Source organism: Nilaparvata lugens, chromosome 2 (assembly GCF_014356525.2).
Source record: "Nilaparvata lugens isolate BPH chromosome 2, ASM1435652v1, whole genome shotgun sequence".
NCBI classification, from domain to species: Eukaryota; Metazoa; Arthropoda; class Insecta; order Hemiptera; family Delphacidae; genus Nilaparvata; species Nilaparvata lugens.
Genome location: NC_052505.1, coordinates 63,207,553 through 63,231,585, shown reverse-complemented (window position 1 = coordinate 63,231,585; position 24,033 = coordinate 63,207,553). Strand labels below are relative to the sequence as shown.

Sequence of the window (24,033 nt, the reverse complement as noted above, 5' to 3'; positions counted from 1 at the left end):
TATATCCATGATTATGGACCGCCGATTCACTGCTACTCCGATTCCCACAACCATCTTTGCACACAATGTTTTGTTCGGCTCCCCATCCCTGATCCTGATTTCAATTCCCGTGATTCGTACATTCATGCAGTTATGATCTATTATTTAATGTTGAAACAATTATAATGGCAAATTATTCTATCCAAATAATTTTCACTGTTTTTTTTTTCATTTCTCTACTACTTGTATCTCCTATCCAAACACAATACTCATAGCAGAGTAAACTTCTATACTTCTGGATTGTTTATTCAATGGTCATAGTAAACCATGTGACACTTCATGGTATTCGTAGATCAGGATGCGTTTAACAAAGTTTTATTGTGAAGTGACACCTGTCTTTCACTGAAAATTCATTTCAACCTGATAATGTTACCCCAGGCACCACCACTAATATTTTTTTCTAGATGACTGGAGCTTGATTATCTTGTCTCATAATTCTGATTCCAATTCCTTGTTTGGTGATCTGAATAATGTATTAATCTTCCGTTACTGTCGCAAAACATCGATAAGGATCAAAATCAAAGAGTGTAGTTGGATAATGTTGAAGTTGTATTGAATTTATTCGATGGATGGATAAAAATGGGATTGATTTGCAGATAATTATAATAATTATTATCGTGAAAACTCGAAACTGATCCGAGGGAGTAAAGGAGCAATGAAAATACTGATTCATGTGTAAAGGAACGCAAATTTAATAATCTTGTAACTAAAAGACAAAAATGTCTGAAGCTTGAAAAATTCTATTTTTCATAGTAAAAAAGGAGGTAAGTTAACAGAAGAGGAGAATGATACGACAACGTCAAAGAATAACAATAATGATTCCACTAGAAAAAAAATGTGACGGGACTATAATTGTTGCATTATGATTGAAAATAACTATTATAAAAAAATTGCATCAAATTCAATAGATAATTCGAATTAATTCCCATTGTTCATACCCGTTTCAGCCAGTGAGAATAGAATATAACATTCCATACTCACTGGTTTCAGCACAATGAATCAATAGAGCTGTCAACCTACAGCAACACAATGTTATCTCATACCCATTACAACAGCCAATATCCAACAGCGAAGTAAAGTGGTGATTGTAAAGGAGGTTTTTAAACCTCAAGTCCTCATCAGATACTTTCCATTTGATAATTTCCAATGCTTGTTCTCAGATTAACAAAATTCTCAATTGTATTCAGATACTTTATAAATGTACCAACCTTACTATATCAATATTACATCCAATCCAGGTTGAAAGAAAAAACATTTTTCAAAAAGCCTTAACATTTTCTCCTAAAAAGCAGTTTTTAGTGCTCATTCTCGTTTTAGTTTCAATCTACAATAGCAATTTAATCAGTTGTATTATAACTATACCAACATAATCATAATCTCGCAATACAACACTCAATGCAGTAAGCTAGCATAGTGAAAAACCGGCATTTTCACCAGTCTTCATCAACTTTTTGCATGCAAATAATGCAATTTATGGTTGTAATTCTCGTGCCAGCTCTTTTAAGCTACCTGGAACTCTCATGAAACACGGAGAAAATAATAGAATTCCATTCAGAGTCTGCACCATTAGCACCTACGTACAGCAAATGGTTGTTAAACGTCTCAAATTTTTGATGGATGCACAAATTGATGTTGGAAAGTCACGCAAGTTTGTTGAACACAGTGCGATAGCATGTGCTATTATGGAGTGATTGCCGCCGTGGCGGTACTGTAAAGCTTGCAACCGGGTCGAATGGTTTATTGCCAATGATTGCCACCTGACATGACTCCTCTACTGTCGACTAGGTTCGTAATTAATGTGACCGACATCAGCATTGTAGCTCTTTACAAGACATTGAACTACTGCGAATAGATGTGGATGACTGGGTGAAACACTTTATTCCAAAGTATGAGACTCATCACTTTCTAGAAATTCCTCTTATTTGATTCAATTTTATTAATTCGATACCAGGGGTAGAGAAGCCTAAAGCCCATGAATGAGCTCCAAGCCCAGGCCCAAAATTTCCAAAACACCAAAAATTTTAATGACTAAGTCGATCCGATTATCAACAATTTTCAATAGAAATAAATGGCCATTAGGAATCGCTATAAGGAAGCCGCAAAGTAACTAATTTGATCTGATTGATTCGTCAATAAACATTAAGTTGTGGTCTCTAGTGTTTGTTAGTATTTTGTATCTATTTCACTCCATTTCAACAATAATAATTGATTTTACATTAAACTGTTACGATTTGTTTAACACATTCATAAATTGATGAACTTTTGTATATACGAATTACTTGAGATTATAATCAGTGTCATGGATTTTTCTAGAATTGTGTGATATGATATTTACCTATGTCGCTATGTTGTATCCATCTATTCATTGTGGAAGATCTTATAATTATGATCTCTTCGAATAAATTTTGAGAAGAGGGGAATAAATTTTATATAATAAATTATTCTAAAACTATCATTATGAAATAGCATTGAATACATACATTTTGAGATGCTTTATTTTATTTTGTGTTGATTCCATTTCAATTTTCAAGCGGCTGGGAGGAGATCAATGTGAAATGCCGATTTTAGTTTGAATGAGCCTGTTCCAGTTATCATCTGTGGAAATAGATGATGTCCCTGTTATCGGCAATTTGACAGATAACAAAGATTAGAGCTTTACGCCTACTTTTAACATTTTATTGTGTCCAAATAATATTGCTTGTTGTTGAGCCAATGTACCATATATTTTACATTTTATATAGATTTATTATAAATTCTGCCCACTTTGAAATGCGACGTTACACTATCAATCAACCATTGCAACAGACGATAATTCGGAGAGCCTGAAATGCAAGTGTCACAACACATTCTCGAATATCGTGCGAAGATTATGGAGAAGTGCTTTGTCACTGGATGCTGAGTGGCAAGTCACAAAGCAGAGGATTAGATGACATGCCAGGGTTTTGGCGTCGAACGTTGAGTGGAAATTTAATAACAGTGCTCGCCCATCCACCCAATAGCAATGACACTGTCGACGCTTGTAATCTGATTAAGTTGCTGATACACAATGGTACTTGACAGCTGCTACTGTAGGCCAAGTTGCTCATGCCAAGTCTAATCTCCCAATGATTCTGACTCTCAGATCAGTGTCGTTACAATATTACGGATAATCATGATACATTGGATTAATGGAATCAAATTAGGTTTATCTGTTCAGATCAGTGTTGTTGTAACATCACAAAAAAGATTATGTTACGTTGAATGAGTGAGATCAAACTACCTGATTGAGTGATTCATTTCTGTAATAAATATCAAGTTTTAAACAATATTGGAAATCCACTGAAGGAAATATCTCCAATGCACAATGCAGGAACGAAATCAGTAAGCTCTATGATAATTTTTTTATAAATTGAGCTAAAGAGCTTCTAAATTTCAAATTTCGAATTTATCAGTTTCTTGTAGTCCGCTGAACCAATAGAATTCGAATTGGGGTTTGCAGTATCATATTTATGGTGCTTTAAATAATTATACAGAGTGAGTGGAAAGTTCGAGAACGGCTCAATATCTCATACACAATAGTTATCTGTGCAACTAGTGCGCAAAGTGACAGTTTGCTGCACCGAAAGAAACGTTCACACACGAGCCGAAGGCGAATGCGGAATGGTTTCTTGAGTGCAGCAAAGGAACTTTGCACACGTATTTCACATTAAATTATTCCTACAGTTACCATTGAATATGAGAAGTGGTTGATTATGGGTAAAATGATGGCTGAAATCCATCAAATGTTTGTCTGTATAATTTTTTTATTAATAACAACTTCAATTTATTTTAAACTTGATAATCCAATTGAAAATTAATGATCGAAAATCAGAAAAAATACGGATAGAACAAATTTGCATTCAAAATACACGCCAACAATGTCAACAGCTGATTGGGATGGCTGAACAAGGGCGCAGCCTAGCGGAAAAAATTGTACCTAAGTCTGTTTCATCCAGCTAAAACGTACTAAAAACAGGATTCAGAAATTTAGACTTATGACTCAAATTACCGAAAAATGCTCAAAGTAAACTGAATTTTTTTCAAATAACATAGACAACCGAGAATATTTATTGTGTTACTATGTTGCAAATCTGGAGTTTGCAAAATAATACTTTGCGCACTAGAGCGGAAAAGTGATTCTTTGCGGCCTTCAATCAGTGCAGAAATGGTCACTTTCCAAGGTACCTGTGAGAAAAGGTAATTTTACGCTGGGTGTGATTGGGGATCCTACTAAAATTGGAAATACTACTTTATTATGACTCTTCAAAAATCTGTATGCCATATTGGATCAGCCATTTTTAATGCAACTTTGTTCTATTAAATAGAAAGGTGGTCATGCGATACATGATTTCGATATGGAATTTTAGGAAAAAATGAATGGTGGAAACCTCACATCGATATCTCAAACCGTTTAGGAGATATTCATATTATTAATCAATACCACTTATGTATTTCATTTCTGATTTGCATGGTATTTTATTAATAATGTGAATATCTAAAAACCGCACATCGATGTCTTGAACCGTTTGGAAGATATTTACATTATAAATCAATACCATGAAATAGATATGAAATAGATAAATATATATGAAATGAAATAGATAAGTGGTATTGATTAATAATTGAATATCTTTTGAACGGTTCGATATATCGATGTGCAGTCTTCGTCATTCATTTTGTCTTGAAATTCCGTATTGAAATCATGTATCGCATGACCACCTTCCTATTTAAAAAAATAAAGTTGCATTCAAAATGGCTGATCCAATATGGCGGACTAGATTTTTGAAGTAATAATGAAGTAGTATTTTCAATTTTAGTAGTATCCCCAATCACACCCAGCGTCCAATTACCTTTGTGTATGAGATATTAAGCCGTTCTCGGACTTTTCACCCACTCTGTATGCTATTCACACTATTGCTGGAAAACATGAACTATCAAAGAAGTTATCATCAAAACTACATCATCATGAGATTCTCAAATAATTGAATAATTTCTCACTATAAAATCTATTGTTCAATCATTGATGATAGTCTAGTCTACGAGGTGATTCACCAATTTTCATTTTATTTTCAATAAAACCTCAATTTAAATATTGTAATAGTAGAATAGATTATGAACATTCATTATTATCATAATTCCCTCTATTATAATTGTTTATTTTCTATTCGGATCTTTGATGCTAACACCCCAGTGAGGATTCACGATTGAATGAGAGAAAATAATAACAAAGTGTTTGAATTTTTAAAATAACAAATTCAATGAATTGGAAAAATAAGATTATTGGAGGGATGAAATGATGTTAATAGTTAATAGTCAGGTTTCAGTAGCCTCGTGAATACTCCGAAACTATATCACAGAATTAGCATACAGGAAGAATACGAAAAATAATGTGTATTCTCTCTGTGCGACTACGGTAATTCGTATAACAACTGATCTTGTATGACTAACTATACTCACTAGTAGTAGTTTAGAAAAAGTGCGTGAAGTGGATTTATTTTTTTTAGAAGCATGAGTCAGCATCAGTTAAAAATTTTGAGAGTGTGAGAGAACAGAAATGAAAGTCGTATCCTCATAATCAATGTATTATGCTTACACAAAGTGCTACTATAAGAAAACATATCCTGTTTCCTTTTCAGATTAAAGTGATCAAAGTAGCTTATTATTTTTCAATTAATTCATTAGATCCTTGCTTATTCAGCATCCTAAACTGTCCTTAACCAGAGCAGCTGTTTCAACTGTCGACCAAAATCGTGATACATCACAACGACCAACGATTCAAAGTAACGGAGCCTGAATTATCTTGTAAATGGATACTCTCTATCTGTATTTTGATTCACTGTCAACCAGTTTCTCACCCAAATAAATATTATTATATGCTTTTTGGCGGACTCAGCTAATTGATGTTGGAGCAAATTTGGAGGAGAAAATTAGACCAGAGTCAATATTACTCCAAATTAGCATATTCCTCACTCACGTTCTGACATTGATAGTGCATAAACAAACACTGGGCCACATGAGATTGGATGGACATTCCCACGCGTCTTCAGATAGACCATGAATGTGAGGGACACTCCTCCTTCTAAGAACCTCATTCATTCCTGGCCTTCACCACCCACTTTCGCCTATCTTTCAATCAAACAGGCTCTTATCCTGACAGAAATTTCATTTTTTCTCTTATCTTATAATTGATGAACCTTATTATTTGAAAACACCAAGTTCGTTGAGAATATTATACATTGGAGATATTCTTCTGATACAGAACACTCACTTATCAGTGAAAGATCACTCTGAATCATTGACCCCATAATTCTGTGAGATATAATAGTCGAAATATTAACAAATTTCCGTAATTTTTCAATACCAATCATATTTTTCCCAACCCAAAAACTATAATACTCAAATATCGTATATTGAATGAAAAAGACTAAGAAATTGCCAAAAAACCACAGATACTTAGAAAGACCGGTTTCGGTGTGTTATAATGTCAAAATTGTCATAAACCACAGATTTATTGATACTTAGAAAGACCGGTTTCGGTTATTACACTAATACAATACCAATGGTGTATCATAAACCACAGATTTATTGATACATAGAAAGACCGGTTTCGGTTATTACACCATTGGTATTGTATTGGTGTAATAACCGAAACCGGTCTTTCTAAGTATCAATGAATCTGTGGTTTATGTCTTTTTCATTCAATATGAATAATTACCACAATATCAACTTCTCAACTACACAAAAAGTGAAAAATATCGTATATGTATAATTCCACATTACGTATGGTTGAATAAGGGATTAGAGAAAGACCCAATCTTCTTGACATAATAGCAATATCTTTCAGCTAAAAAGTCAAGTCTCGACTGATTTTATTCAGATAGATGCAGTAGGAACATCGCACCATATGACTATAACCATTGAGTCAATAGTTGATGACATTATATGCATGTTAGTCCGGCGTTTTGATAATTGAGCAGCTCATTTTTCCCTCATTTCCAATTGACTGGTGAATTCCTGTGGAATATTTTAATTTTTTATAACGTGTATGGGTTTGTATAAAGCAAACACTTGGGCCAAGCTACTGCCAAATTCAAGTAATTTGAGCTGGAAAAAGGATCCCACGCACTCATAAAACTATCAATAGGCTTAATATACTGCCCAAGTCCAATTTTGGAGAGCCTTTCTCATGTATAACAAAGTTTATTAATCTATATCATGAAGCAGGCACAAATATAAATAACTCCAAACGGAATTTCAAAAATAAGGAGCAAATTTGGATGAAGGATTTTGATACAGACTGAATATTTAATACGATTCGACCTTTTCCACTCCAACTTCTATTCCGTGCATACTTCACATCACTGATATGATAATATTAGGTATGATGTGATATCAGCAAACATATGCAAGGAACAAGGAAAAATTGCCGTACTGCTGCGAGACAGGGAAAGGTTGATGGAAACTGGCTTGAAGGTTGGTTATAATATGATGTATTTGGGACTGTTCATTTCAGACGTCAGTACTTCGTTGAGTGAGAGGAGTTGGCTCATAAATTCTATGGGAATATTGCTAACCGTGTGTGCGTTAACAAGTTACATGGGTAGTTGCTCTCAGTCAACCTGTCTGTTTGAACAGTTCAGCGCTGTATATTATATTTGCAGACATATTGCATAGATTCCTTTGTGGATAGAGCCCAATTTATATTATACTGTACCTTACAGAATCTTGGGTTATTTTCGGTGGAAATGAAATGGAATAAACTAGAATTTTTGTGGAGTTGTTCAGTTTTTGGATGAATATACAAAATATAAATTATAGAGATAGAAATAAAAATTCAGATATTGACGGAAAACACTCTACCATAATACATGAACGTCAAAGTACCATCGATTGAACTGCTTTTTTATATTTTAGTCATAGAACATGGAATTGGGATGCTACCTATCTTTTGCATCATATCATTTTTCGTTTCTATTTTCAATACTCCATTGAAAGAACTCGAACTATCCAGAACCATATAATATTTTGAACCATATCAGATCATCACACATGGTTTCTCCCCAATATTCTCATTGTTGTCAACAACTACAGCTTTCTGTATAATTGGTCCTGAACCGCATAAAAGCACTGCTCTTATAATTCTTTCCACAACTAAATTATTGATTTCTCAATTAATCTCAGTTTAGTTTAGAAGACTGACAATAGTGACAATGCATTAAATATGTATATCCAAGCTAGTATATCACAAGGATAGGATATAGGTTGAAAAGTTGAACCTGTCGATTCTCCAAAAAAAATTGTAACTTGATGCTTAGGTATTTTTAAAGTATCAGTCTAAATCTATATCTGAGGATATGGTTGGAAAGGAGGAGGAATTCCCAATAATATTATTCATATCATTTTCCCCTTTGTCTCACGTTCTTGAATTTTATGTGAGCGTTCAAAATGTTTGAAATTTGACTTTGAACTCGACGAATGTACTTTTTGAACTTTAAGCGCTCATAAAATGTTCAATAAGATTAAACGAAGAAGAAATTAGATGATTCTCATTGAATATTCCTTACTCTCTCCAACTATATCCTTGAAATCAGATTTTAACTAATAGTTTTCTAGTTAATGACGTTTTTCAAAAAATATCGAAAAATCTATATAGGCTATCTCGAAATTGAGGTCGATATGAGGAAGTTTTACCAAACTTTTTTCGTTTCAAATTTCATGTTGAATCTATCGTCTTCCAGTAGGCCTAATACACCTTTTGTGAGACACCCTGTTTACAATTCTTGAGAATATCATACCCACTTCCCTAGTAAAATGCTGTGCTATGGGTATTTTTCTTGAATAGATCAATAATGCCTGTGTTTCCTAAACATCTAGTCATTATTATCTGTGCTTCCATTACATCAATATTTTAACTATCTTGAACAGATATCTGCAGTTCTCTCATATTGCATACAGCATACTGCTGTATATTACTGAAAGTTGATAACCCTGATCTACTTTCAGCCTACTTCATTTTATTAATCAATTATTTGATCTTCTCTACCTATATAATTATTTTATTTTATAAATTTTCTGTTTTTTTCTCTTAAATATTCATATTGATTAAAACTTTTACAATATTTCCATTATTAAATAAATCCTTATTTTAAATTTGATAATGAAATTAACGTTTTGGTAGAGAGTTAGTGGGGAGGATATTTTTAATATTCTTTCCGAAGAATGGACATTGATATGTCCAAAGCTCCGCCAATTTATGTAGATGCATAACAATATAATTATTATCTATAGTTATTATATTACAAATTGCTTTTTCATATCATATATAGTTCAATAATTATTTTCTTAGTCTATATTATGTGAATTCATCTATAATTTTGCTGTATTGTAAGCTATTGTATATAAGTGTATAAGCCAGTATATATTGTAATCTACATAAATAAAGTACTCAATCAATCAATCAATCAATATTGACTGACTCTCAACCACAACTGTTTGTTCCATTTTTCTGCCCCAGACTTCGTTTGGAATAGGCTGAATAGAAATAAATTTTTTCCATAATAGGCCAAACGTAAATGGAAGGAGCGTAATAGATATTTTTTAAACCTCATATACTGCTATTTGAACCGATAATAATACTTCACCGATTAATAATACTAACCGATTATAATACTGCTAGTTTGAACCGAGATCATCTTTCCAGGATTAAATCATGCCGTGGCTTCATTTATTACATTGTGCTACATTCCATGCTCAAACCACAAGCTCCGTTTTGAGTAGAGCATACGAGGTAGGATGATGTTTGAGATTTGAGTGAATGCAGCATTGACTGACCTGACACTCATAGGTTCCGTTGTCGCGTTTCTGCACATATCTGATCTGCAGGTTCCAGTCGTCGGTGTCATCAGTGTGCACCACCTGGAACCGCTCGTCGTTGGTGTAGGTCAGCACCCCTGACGTCAGAATGTGCCAGTCTCTTCTGCGCACCCACGACACCTGTCAATGTCACAATTCAACGTTTATAGCATCACAACAGTTATTATCTATAATATGATAAAGGAAAAAACATGGCTTATACAACTACGGGATGGGAAATATACGAATGAAGCATAATCACGTCTGAATTACTGAAGTGATTAACTTATGATTTTTCTTTTAAATGCTTGCTGGGTTGCAAAATGCTGCGTTTTGGATCTATCCCTCTGTCATTTTCATGTGATGTGTATTGAAAGAATACTATAAGGTTTAATTATATCGATCCAGCACTTCCAGATTAATGTACTCAGGAGTTGTGTAGATTATCTGCACCGCGAGCTGGGATTGGTGTCAGCCATCAGTGGGATCCAGAAATTTGTGGTAAAACATGAGGGAAGATTTCATCAGAAAGCAATCCAGCTGCTCAATGCTCATGGAATAACAAGACTACGGATAAATTCAGGGCCACATTTATCATGCAGCATTCCGATCCCACTCCGATCCGATCACTGATGACAACTGAATTGTGTATGCCACACATGTCAATCATCCATAATCTGTTCCACTACTACCCGACCACCATACACAAAATGGAATTTCACTCCTCTGTATGAGAGAATTATACAAAATAGACACAACCGGTGCAGTCATTTGAATAGAATACCACTTGAAGTTCAAAGCCATAGACCTACTGGAAAAAGAGATGTTAGGAAGGCCAAGAAAGAGATGGGTACCGGAACAGGTTGATTAATAAACCTAATCCCTGAAAATGAAGATATGACAAAAAAGGGAAGGCTAAATCAATCGGTCATACGTTCATCAACAATATGCTTATCAATTCAAGTCATAATAAAATAGCTAACCAGGTGCTAATTAGTCGATAAGTAAGTGCTATAATAGCGTTAGAAAAAAATTATTGGTGCATTGTCTTTCATTCACTCTTACAGCCCCAATGTCAATGATTATAAAAATTATTGTATTCTATCTTAATCCTGTATACCGCAACTTTCACGTCAAATAGATGCAATTATGTATACCAGTTGTTTACACATCCTACTGAGCCTGAAACACCTGAATTTGGAGATGACAGTTTTAACTTCAAAACGTGGAGAACGATCGAATGTGGTAGGAGAACAAGTAGAGTTATCAAATGTGTCATCCTTAGGCTACTTGAAATAACACTCAGCATGTGAGATTGAAGGAGAAAGACAGAGTTATTTAAGAGATTTTCATGTTTAATTTTCTATCATAGTCTATATTCTCGAATAACTTATCTCTGAGTAACATATTCTATTTCAAGTTAGATTTCTTTCACCGCTATTCACGAGAGGATTCCCTAAATTCTTCTCAAGAGATGATCCTCAACATTCTTATCTTCCTCTCCTTTCTTTTTCTCCATCTCTTCTCCTCCTGATCGTTTCACAGAGAACTCATTTTTCATATCAACACTTCCGCTGTCACATGGAGATGTATATTCATTTCATAGTCTATATAATATAAACCATGATGATATAGAAAACTTGTACTTTCTTCTGATTCACTCAAAGCTGAAGAAATGCTTTAATGCTGCAAGGTACACATCATAATAATAGTTTTCTGTTATGAAATGATAACTTTTGTCACGATGCTCTATATTTTCTTCACCTTGACACTCTTCTTCTAAGCTCGCTTCCATAAAAATCCATTTGAAAAGTTTCCATGGAGAATTTAATGCATCTTTCAGTATGATAAAAACTCACAATGAATTCACGGATCACCTATTTAATATAAATAGAGAATTTTTAATCTCTGTATAAATTTTAAAATCACTAAACTCTATTCAAAAAGTCCTTGAAACACCTTCGACTCTTATCTTATTTGATTTTGTAAAATAAAGTTTTTCTACAATTATTACTCTACTTACTGCACGGATTTTTTTGCGGTACCTAGTTTACATCAAGAATTGTGTCTGCTGTATTGTATTCAGTCTTCAGAGTAAATCACAATCCAGCCGGAAAATCTTCATTCCACAGATGAAACGATGATAATAAATCATTGGATATTGAAGATAAATGAATGAACAAAGATATTCTCAATAAGTATCGAAAAGAATCAGCTTCAAATTTCAAAATAATAGAATGTGTTTGGATAAGTCAGAAACGTCATTTAAATAATATGTAAGTTCATATTCTCATTGAATTCTGAATCCCATCGATAAAAGCAACGCCTTGATATATATAAGAGTTTCAAAAATTTACAATCTGATTTATATGGAACTGTCAGTTCAAAAAAGGATTATAGAGGAAGGAATTTTCAATTACGTAATTTATTTTTCATGATGATTGCTCTACAGCCGGATCTTGCTCATTCAGTTACCATGCACGATAATATAATCAATATCATCCATGCATTATTAACAAGCAAAATTTCATGGCCTTTGACGAGCGAACGAGTTTCACGATGCTCCAAATAGTTGCAAACTTCCTCTCACCAAAGTACTTACGGGAGTAGGTTTATGATTAGGCCATACACACACCTACTCCACCTTACCAAAAGCTGAACGCTTTCGAACGCATAGTACGACCTCCATGCTTTCTCTGGCTGAAGGCACTCAACATACGGTACCGAACGTGATTCTGTCAAAAACCACTAAGAGAGACCGCATCCCAGCTTATTATTTCAATTTATCATCAGATTATACACATACCTCCTTTGAATTGCAGTGATGTAGACGCCCAATCACATACAATTATTACCTTACAAACAGCGAGCACAAGCCTGTCAGAACCAGATTAAGAATAATCTTAATCAATTGGTATTATCCATATTCAGGGAATCAATGATCAATATCTGAAGATGAGATACATACAGTTCAATTATCCAGGTTGTTGATGATTATTTTGCGTTGACTGGCAAATGCCAGTGCTTTGCACTCGAAAAAAATTGGTGTTGTGAAATGCAATCCCCTTATGACCAGAAAACATGAAAAATACAATAATTATCTATCACTTTGTTCAAAATCACGTGAATAATCTTATTCATTCATCAGATCTGAACTCTATAAGAGTTGAAAATATCCAGCAAAAAAAAATGATTTTGATATTTCTCGAACCCACAACCTTTAATTCTTTAACCGCGCTTGTTACCAACTAAGCAACGGAGTCACTTGGAGAATTCCCTGTTTGATTGGGATTCTATAGTTACAATCTTTGGATTACAAAAATTTAATGAATTTCCTCTTTTATTTTATTATAATCGATATTCTACGTAACAAATGTAGCATAATTAATTTGAATAATATAATAAATAAATGCACTTTTATAACTAATTAAATATTAGAGCTATTGAATTCATTTGACAACTGGATTACATAATATTTCGTTCGATCTCAAATCAAATTATTTACATATAAAAGCAGTCATAAGAACGTCGAAATGTCACGATTGATGGAAACTCTAATACAGAAGAAAAGCCTCACTGATATTGATGCTATATTTACTTTAACAAGAGACAATAACAACTGTTATTTCACGATTTCAATGCAACATCCCTATTCTTCTCGTTTCAAAGTGTGGCCTGATTGTTGATTCAAATTAGAAAAAAATCCGCCACGGGCGCTCCTTACGTTTTTGAAATAGCCTCCATCTACATGTTCATATCGAATAGGTGGTTTACTGTTCTTCAACTTTATTTATATGCTGCACATATTAGAGTGGTTGGACACATGTTATGATACCAAACGTGCTCAGTTTACAGACTACTATGAATGAACACATCCTATACATATTATAATCGTATGAGATAATAATTACCGTACATTACATATTATTTGAATTGATTTATATGAGAACCCATCCTCTATACATATATTGAGAGCACATGAATATGTATAATATACCTATATTCAAAGCAATCTACAAGGAAGCACATCCTAATAATATATTATCATCGAATCGGATACTTATCATGGATGCATCTACATTTCCTGTCTAGGAATCTAGTAATAAATTGAAGATCTTAGTCCACTTGCATTCTGAGAGGGGTAAATATCGCCGTATCAGAGTGCAAAATGATAGCTGGGTGCTTTCATCGTACGAGTGTGATTAAAATCAATATTCAAAGCAGCCTCAGGGCTGTTTCCGCTCGCTGGAGAGCTTAGCTAAAGAGCTGGGGCCTCCCGCGAGATACTACTTACTCCTACAGCTGGAAGAAGATGTACTCTGGATTCTGGAATAATCCAGCGGTGGTGTGCAATATCCTAGCATCGATTGACGAGCGTATTAAACCCTTCCAAGTACACACTTCATCCCCTCCTCAACCAGAAAGTGTAAGTGAGAGGGGATGAGGGTGTTTCCGATCCCCTCTTGGATAAAGCGGCTCGATGTACGAGTTTACGCTTCCCCAGAGCGATTACACAGTTTATCGCAACCGTGGGAACTCTTATTGTCTTACCACTTTTAATCTCACACCAAAGAGTAATATTGTGGTGATAAGTGTTTCCCCCATAAAGTGAAGATCGGAGAATTATGTGAGGGAATCAAGAACGGTGATAGAATTATTTGTGGAGAGGAGAATTGTAGGCATTAACTACGGTGATAAAGCTTATTTGGGAAGAGGAGAATTATATTATGGAGAAATTAACTACAATTTATTGAGGTGTTAAGTGGCTTCCTCGTAGAGCTTCCACCAAAGTAGTAGCTTTGGAAATAAGTCTGAGTCTTCTTTTATGGTTTGATATGGAGCTTTGTATGTTGGATGTTCTTGAGAGCCAATCAAGCTATGGTTGAAAACAATAATTGATTCCTAGTATTGCTTTTGATTCATAATATATTCCTACTATTTTGTCATATAACTGATGTAGCATTACTAGATTAATGTGGCTACAATTCTCGTGTTTACTGGAACAATCTGTTAATCATAATCCTACTTTCCTTCGTCGTCTTTAAACTAGGATTGTATCATCAAAATACTGAAGCTCAAGAGAGAAATAGGATTGAAATTACTGTGCTCAATAACGTCCATGGTTTCAACTTTAAAATAATTGACCTTCATCATATATCTATATCAGTTTGGAGATAAAGAAGTAACAGAATGAGAAAAATCAACTGAGTCTAGCACCATTTAACCAGCTTGAATACTTCCAGAATACTTCCAGCAGTGGTTCTTGAAGCCAAACCCGTCCAAAACTGTCTCAACAATATTCCATCTTAGTAACCAGCATGCAAAAAGACAATTAATCTCAGGTTATGTGGCAAAAGAATATCTCATCAGGAAGCTCCCCGTTACCTAGGAGTCAGACTAGGAGTCAGATCCCTCACATATCGACAACATCTGCAGGGGTTGAGAGATAAACTGAAGGCAAGGCTAAATATCATCAGCAAACTTGCGGGAACAACCTGGGGTTGTGACATGAATGCCCTTCGAACATCAAGTCTTGCACTTCTGTACAGTACAGGGGAGTACTGCTCTTCTGTCTGGGCTCGCAGCAGACATGTTGAGAAAATTTGAGAGGGCTGTCGGCCCTCCATGATGCTGGAGAAGATGCGTGTCAGTGGCTTCAGAACATTCTAAATTCTATTGGTATTTGAAATATTAAGTATAAAATTATGTTTTTTTTCTAATTTTGGGCTATGTATGCATATGCATATATATATATATATATATATATACCAGCTTGAATAAGACCGGTTTTCACCAGGATCTAAACACGCCATTGGAAGTAGCGTGAACTACAGTTAGCCCATAACTGACAAAATCGGAATTCACCACACGCGGTCAGAGCTACTTTAGACTTGCCGAAGAATTAACCGCCCAATCTCGGCCAGTTAACCTCTGTAATCTTCCGTTGAGGAAAACATATTAAGGCAATTTGGTGGCGGATTGTTCATTCTTGAGTCGAAAGTCGTCTGTTGTATGCTTATATTTAGTACACCTTCTCCCAGCTGTGGGTTGATATGAATAATAATAATTAATATCGGGGGACCGAGCTTCGCTCTGAAGTGCAAAAGAATAGAAAATTTGTAACGAAAAATTGAATTTATAGTTTATATTTCTTTATTCATTTTCTTAGTCGTACAATTATAATTACAGTTTAATGAGGAGGCACATCAGGCTCATGCCCAAAACTGTCCCTTTTCAAATGTATATACTACAGTCCAAATCAAAATGTAGGTTAAGTTAATCACTCATCAATGAAGTAATTTATTCACACTTCGAAAATCATCAATTACAAATAGATATACTATGAATTCGATTTAGTATGCTATATTATTAGTATGATATACTAATAGTAGTATAGATTTAGTATGATATACTATGTTTGCCAATATTTGTTAATATACTATGTACTATTCTACACTAACAGCATCTAGTTACTATTTTGAACTTTCTGAATTATCAAAAAGAAAATAAACGGAAATAGTAGTTTTTCTTGCTGAATTTTTCTTCTCGTGGGATCAGCTGGATGATCCCACACATGCACTCGTTCACTCTCTTCCATTACGGTATCGACAGACGAAAAAATTTCCAGCTGTTTTTCCAAAGACGTATTTATCCTTTTGATGTCCTTTAGCGAGTTATCGCAGGGTTGAGACCTAGTGCAATCGAATTTTTATATCATAAACCTACTTTGTTTCAAATTTCGTGAGAATCGTTAGAGCCGTTTTCGAGATCCGGTGAAATACAGATATATATACATCTAAATATCTAAACATCTAAGCATCAAACATTTTATCATCTAAAAATATAAACATATAAAAAGAAATTGCTCGTTTAATAGTATAGGATAGTAGGCTATTCAGGAGCATATTTTAATTTGGCTTAAATTACGGTACTTCTGAACCATTTTTATATTCAAAAAATACATCAATAACCAATATCCAACCTAGATGATTAATTGATGGAAAATATGTTTAATAAACTTTTTTTTATTTTCAAAATAATTATGAATAGGGTTGAGTTCCTATTATTCATTTGACATTGCACAAATATACCTACTACTTCAATACTCTGCATTTAAAAAAAAGTTTTTCCTTATTACTGTATCTGTATCCTTATAATGATGACTTCAATGTATGATTCCAAAAGTTATTCTATACCAAAGATTTTCTAAGGTATGTTTTCTTGTTCACACACTGTTTGCTAATTGTTATGGCAGCTCACTGCCACTTTGATCTATTATAGTTTGTGTAAAACAAGTTGAGACTTGGCCCTTCATCCGAAGAAATTACAGGGTTGTCAAATCGTGTAAAATTGCAAATTCCCAATTCAACGTCAGAATTGGATTTATAATAATATCATCCCCGATATCCTAGTAGTACTAAAAAAGTTTCAGGGTTGAAGGATTAAAAGGAAATTCAACTTTTATGATAAAATTGGGAACATCGCAAAGATTTTTTCCTATTGAATATCACTTCTCTCAGAATCATGTAGCGTCGTAATGCGTAATAATTTTAGATCAAATAAACGGGGAGACTGTCTCCTTTCTATTGGTGTCTGGATCATTTTTATCCGACCCATAGATATTTTTAAAATTAATAATTATGTTCGTCAATGTTGAGCAGAAAACATGAAATTTTCGACATGCAGGAAACTTTTTTGTTTCGAAAGATAAGTGGGTGTTGAAAGCAAGAAAGTTTCTCGGAAATTGAATGAAAAAGACTAAGAAATTGTCAAAAAACCACTGATTTATTGATAATTAGAAAGACCGGTTTCGGTTATTACACCATTGTCAATCTCTGATAAACTGAAACTAAATACAAGAGCAGCAGAATTTATACTAGTAGGCGAGTACTGCTATTGGTCGCTGGCATGAACGCCTGCCATTAGCCTAGCTAGACAGTCTCCTCCCCATCAATTATCATAGCGATTCTGTTGCTTAAGCCGCCATTTTGTCACACCGTTGAGGGGGAGGAGACTGTCTAGCTAGGCCAATGGCAGGCGTTCATTCCCTCGACCAATAGCAGTACTCGCCTACTGGTATAAATTCTGCTGTTCTTGTATTCAGTTTTAGTTTATCAGAGATTGACAATGGTGTAATAACCGAAACCGGTCTTTCTAATTATCAATAAATCAGTGTTTTTTTGACAATTTCTCAGTCTTTTTCATTCAATATGAATAATTACCACAATATCAACTTCTCAACTACACAACAAGTTTCTCAGAAATAATTGAAATTGTTTTTTCAATTGTCAAAAGTAGTCGGAAGATCGTATTTTTGTCTCAAATGAATTTTAAAGCTAGAAAAGTGGCTGCATGGTATGCATTGTGTACCAAATTGTATGATAAAGGCTGGCAATTTACAAGATTATTTGACTGAATTATTTCAAACACAAGCAGCTGATTACCTCTAGAAAGTCTGTAATGTAACACCGCTTGGATTATTCAAGGCGAGGTTGTCATTTTCACTATTATTATGATCATCTGGCTTTCAGTTGCTGAATTTTACTTTCCTCGCCCTATTACCATAGGTAAGGAAAGTATTGCTCTCCGAAAAAAATTAAGGTACCCAAATTTCTATATGTTGTAACGTATCAAAATCTGATGGGTAAATAAAATCCCTACTTGAAAGAAATTTATAGGTCTAAAGTGGAATAATAGTCTAGTATTGCCAAATGCGATAACGTTTTTAAAGATTAGATAATATCAGGTATCATGGCTAAATTTAGAACGGCTGAATAGAAATGGAATTAATTTGCTACTTATATAATATTATATAAAGTATTGAAAAATTGAGGTTAGGCGTAAAATATCTATTGATCGGCGACATAATGATCGATTGAGTCGCATAACGTGAAATCTAGCCAGACACCTTGGCAGAAATTTATTGTAAATAAATGGTATGCAACTAGAGGAACCAAAAATGCACATGGCTAATTGTTATAAAGCGAGAAACAACCTATAAACAGTAGAAAATTGTATTGCATGTGAAAAATGTACTAAAAACCCAAAATAAAAATAAATTAATGTATTAAGGAAGTAGGAGGTTCGTAGGCGCATGTATACTGTAACAAATTTGCATGAACCAATCAAATGGTAGCAATCGATGGGCGGTAATAGTGAGCCGATTCAGATGTATTTGTATATATTTCTATAAATGATAAGAGTTTATGAATTATTGTTGTTCAGTTTATGTATTGGATATGGCCCAAAAACAGATGAAATATCAGATGGGTGACATAAGTAATAATTTAATAGATTGGCACGAACTATTTGAGCCTTGAATGGCGTAGTAACAAATTATTTAAATTTTATGTAAATTTGCAGTCAGAAATGAAAATTGTGAAAAGAAAAGTAGAACCTGCCCACTTGCCTGCCAACCACTACCATGGAATGTCACCAAAATTTATAGAGCACAATATCTTTTACTGTACATTTTTAATGACTTAAAGTTTAATCGAATTATCAATTTTCCATAAGACTTTGTGATGCTATAGTAAAGCAAAAGTCATTCAAATATTTTTAATCCCTTGGAAGAGAGGACTTCGGCCACCAATAATCCAGGACTACCAGGAATTCGGATCGCCATCAGCAACTTACAAAAAATCTAGCACGTGAGTGATAAACAGTTGAAATAAGAATAGGGCGCCCTCAGTGCTTCCAGTGAAATAAGAAATAAAAGCTAGCTCGTCGGAAAGGTTTTAAATATTAAGAAATTAATAAAAATACTTGCGCAAGTCTTAAAATGGTATAAGAAATATTTTATTGAATAGGAATGAGTCAATTTATATATCAAAGGATACACCAATTAAAAAAAATTAAGTTCCAAGCTAGTAATACTAATGTTCACATGATCATTGATTTTATAATATAATTTGTAATAATATAATGTAGCTCTGGTTCATTGGATAAATTGATTTATCTAATTCCATCAGGTGCCGAATCTTACACCCTGAGATAAATGTATTTATTATAAAGAAATTTATTGGAAACTGTAAAAATTAATATATATTTAATTGTTGATTTGTCAATTTATCATGCTCTGAGATGGGAAGTAATATATAAAGTAGGATTATCCAAATCGACAAGCAACAGCAAGTTGATGTCAAAGCTACATGCAAATAAATGCATATGATCAATGAAGTGAAAAGCACATGGTAAAGTTTCGTGCTATAGAACTGGAAAATAGTACTGATCTGTGATATTTTATTTGATTTCGTTCTTGTTTCATTGTATATTTTGTTGCTCTATATATTTTCTATATTGATCTGACTTTGAGATTATTCGTTTAATATATGTATCAAATTTTTCATGGTGTACCATTCATTTTATTCCCCAATACCATAGGATACAAATTATATATATATATATATATATATAATATATATATATATATATTTGTTAATTATCAGTATTTAATTATTGTGAGAGCTCCTGAATGAGCCTATTAGGATCTGGGTGAAATTATATCCTAGAAAACCACGACCAGATTTTATAATTATTGATTCTCATGCTCTACCGATTGACGCCAAGCAGGAGGCAAAGCGTTATTCCATCAAAAATAACGTTACAACGTTCCAAGGAGGAGTCCAAAAAAGTGATTTTTGGGTATTGGTCTGTATGTGTGTGTGTGTGTATAAGTGTATGTGCATCTGTATACATGATATCTCATCTCCCAATTAACGGAATGACTTGAAATTTGGAACTTAAGCTCCTTACAATTTAAGGATCCGACACGAACAATTTAGATCAAATGCTATTCAAGATGGCGGCTGAAATGGAGAAAATGTTGTCAAAAACAGGGGTTCTCTCGATTTTCTCGAAAACGGCTCCAACGATTTTGATTGAATTTATACCTAGAATAGTCATTGATAAACTCTACGAACTGCCTAAGTCCATTACTGTAAACATTTCAGGAGCTCCGCCCCATCTATGCAAAGTTTGATTTTAGATCCCAATTATGAGGTTTCAGATACAATTTGAACAAAAAAAAACGAGCATGAAAATCTCTACAATTGATCTCCAGTAACATTTTCACCTAAAATTGAAAATAAGCTCGAAATTCAAGAAAAATTATGTGATTATCCAATTGCAAACTTGGCAACTGTATTGTTTATTCGATTAATGATTCTCTATGAAGAGATCGTATGTCTATGCAGACCTCGAATGTCTCCAGCGTTATTGTCCTGTCACCAGCTGGCTCAGATATTTGTTTATAAGTAGACTTGAGATGTGCATGAACACTAGCGTCAGGTGATCAATTTTCATAACGGCAAGGGAAGTTGTGTGAGTGTGCCACAACAGATTTTTACTTTCCTTGCCCTATTATCATAGGTAAGGAAAGTATTGCTTTCAAAAAAAAACTAAGGTACCTAAATTTACAAATTTCTTTCTTTACGCTTCAAGGTCCCCTGAGTCCAAAAAAGTTGTTTTTGGGTATTGGTCTGTATGTGTGTGTGTGTGTGTGTGTGTGTGTGTGTGTGTGTGTGTGTGTGTGTGTGTGTGTATGAGTCTATGTGGGTCTGTGTACACGATATCTCATCTCCCAATTAACGGAATGACTTGAAATTTGGAACAAAAGATACTTACAATATAAGGATCCGACACGAACAATTTCGATCAAATGCAATTCCAGATGGCGGCTAAAATGGCGAAAATGTAGTCAAAAACAGGGTTTTTCGCGATTTTCTCGAAAACAGCTCCAACGATTCTGATTAAAGTTATACCTGAAATAGTCATCAATAAGCTCTATCAACTGCCACAAGTTCCATATCTGTAAAAATTTCAGGAGCTTCGCCCCATCTATGCAAAGTTTGATTTTAGATTTTGAATTATCAGGCTTCAGATAAAAACAAAATTAGTGGAATAGATTGAGCATGAGAATCTCTACAATTAATGTTCAGTAACATTTTCACCTAAAATTAAAAATAAGCTCGAAATTCGAGAAAATGTGATTATCCAATTGCAAACTGTTGGCAACTGTTGATTCTATTAAATGATTCACTATGAAGAGATAGCAGACCTCGTGTGTCTCCAGCGTTATTGCCCTGTCACCAGCTGGCTCGAATCTTTGAATAGTAGACTTGAGATACGCGGGAACACTAGCGTCAGGTGATAAATTTTCATAACGGCAAGGAGAGTTGTGTGAGTGCGCCACACCAGATTTTTTCAATCGTTCTGTATTTTGAATTTGTTGATCCCAGCTATTGATAGCATATGGCGGCACAGCCGCTATCCTTGACTTTGAAACTCCTGAGTGGTCAAAATACGTTCTTCCGAGTACGTTTGACAATTGGAAAAACAATTTCAATTATTTCTGAGAAACTTTCTCGCTTCAACCACCCACTTATCTTTCGAAACAAAAAAGTTTCCAGCATGTCGAAAATTTCATGTTTTCTGCTCGAAATGTCTCGATACATAATTATTGATTAAAAATTATCTATGGGTCGGATAAGAATGATCCAGACACCAATAGAAAGGAGACAGTCTCCCCGTTGATTTGATCTAAAACTATTACGCATTACGACGCTACATGATTCTGAGAGGAGTGATATTCAAAAGAAAAACAAATCTTCGCGATGTTTCCAATTTTATCATAGAAGTTAAATTTCCTTTTAATCCTTCACCCTTGAACTTTTTTAGCACTACTAGGATATCGGGGATGATATTATACATACAATTCTGACGTTGAATTGGAAATTTGAGATCTGAGTTGCAATTTTACACGATTTGGCAACCCTGTAATTTCTTCGGATGTAGGGCCAAGTCTCAACTTGTTCCACACATACTATAATTTAATCTCTCGTTATGATAACGGAGCGTTAGTTTCGACATCCGCTGGTAAAATTTTATTTCCCAACCTTCGGTTGAAATCATCGTTTTAACTGAAGATTATTTTCAATGAATCGTTAACTTGAATATGGTAAAATCGGCCCTGAAAACGTCAAAAAGTATATAGAGAAAAATATTTATAGAGAAATCAGTGAATTTTGACTGCACACCTCAAAAATCTTAATTCTTTAGTGGAATTCATAGCAGTTTTTTTTGTATTTTTGCTTATGAACATTCATTGCCATTCTATACGACAACAAATTATGGAGTAATATTCACCAATAATATTTTTCAATTTGTTTCATGTATGAAGGCAGCTTGAAGTAGACATATTATTGTTCACAAAATGATAATGTATGTTTTGGAATAGGCCTACTGCGTACAGCAACTATGAATCTTCAATTTATCATAAATTAATGAATATTTCCAATCATCTGTTCAGTTCTTCTGTCATTCTATCAGTGACTTCTCGAGAGTTCACTATTAACAGTTTCCGTGAAGAAATTACCCTTGTAATTCATACAAGAAGTGTTGGAAATTTTAGAGATGCTGTGAAAAATAAGGAATGAATTCCAATGAAATATTTTTGAATGGAGAAACCTATGTGAATGAGTATCAAATGGCAATTATTATTATTGTCCGAATGCTGGGATTCTTTGCTGTTTTTCAATAAATTAATTCGAGAACTAAATATACTGCACTTCAATAAACACTATACCCAATATATTGTAATTTGAAAAACCAATCACCTCAAACTTCAATAACAGAGGGAAACACATCCTAAAATTCCCATTATTTTTCAACTCTTCATACAAGCTGGAGTAAGGGTCACGTTTTGCATAAAGATATTGCCAATTTTTAAACAAGGTTTTCAGTGGATATGGTAATGGCCCGGTAGCACATAAAAAAAGGGTGAAAATGGCTGAATTTATGAAGGTAGCTTGCACTATCGTTGAAAATTTATGGATTGGACCTCTAATTCTGGTGAAGGTGGGGCTTAGGCCAGCCATGCGAATGCATATTCAGCAGATGCAGAGAAATGGTGGTAGCTTGCCGAGAGGCTTACGACGAGAATGTGGTCTTATTTTTGCCTTTTGCTGGCTGGGGGTTTGAGCTGGCTATATCATCACTAGCAAGCCATTTCATTGGCTTCTTCTCTTTCGCCTATCAAGTGCTTAATCCCGACTTTGGTCGGCAAACTCAACTTCTTCCCAGCAATGTGTCGGGGGAAAGTCATTCAAATTGATCAAATACTCT

At 34.2% G+C, this 24,033-nt stretch overlaps 1 protein-coding gene across 1 annotated transcript in view; it reads right to left on the bottom strand.

Moving 5' to 3' along the window:
- The window catches only part of LOC111049280 (hemicentin-2-like), a 173,848-nt gene that overhangs the window by 85,866 nt on the left and 63,949 nt on the right, over positions 1-24,033 (bottom strand). Inside the window, exon 5 of the mRNA XM_039422431.1 lies at positions 9,889-10,050. Within this exon, the coding sequence (XP_039278365.1) occupies positions 9,889-10,050 (162 nt within the window). The remainder of the gene's footprint in view (positions 1-9,888; positions 10,051-24,033) is intronic.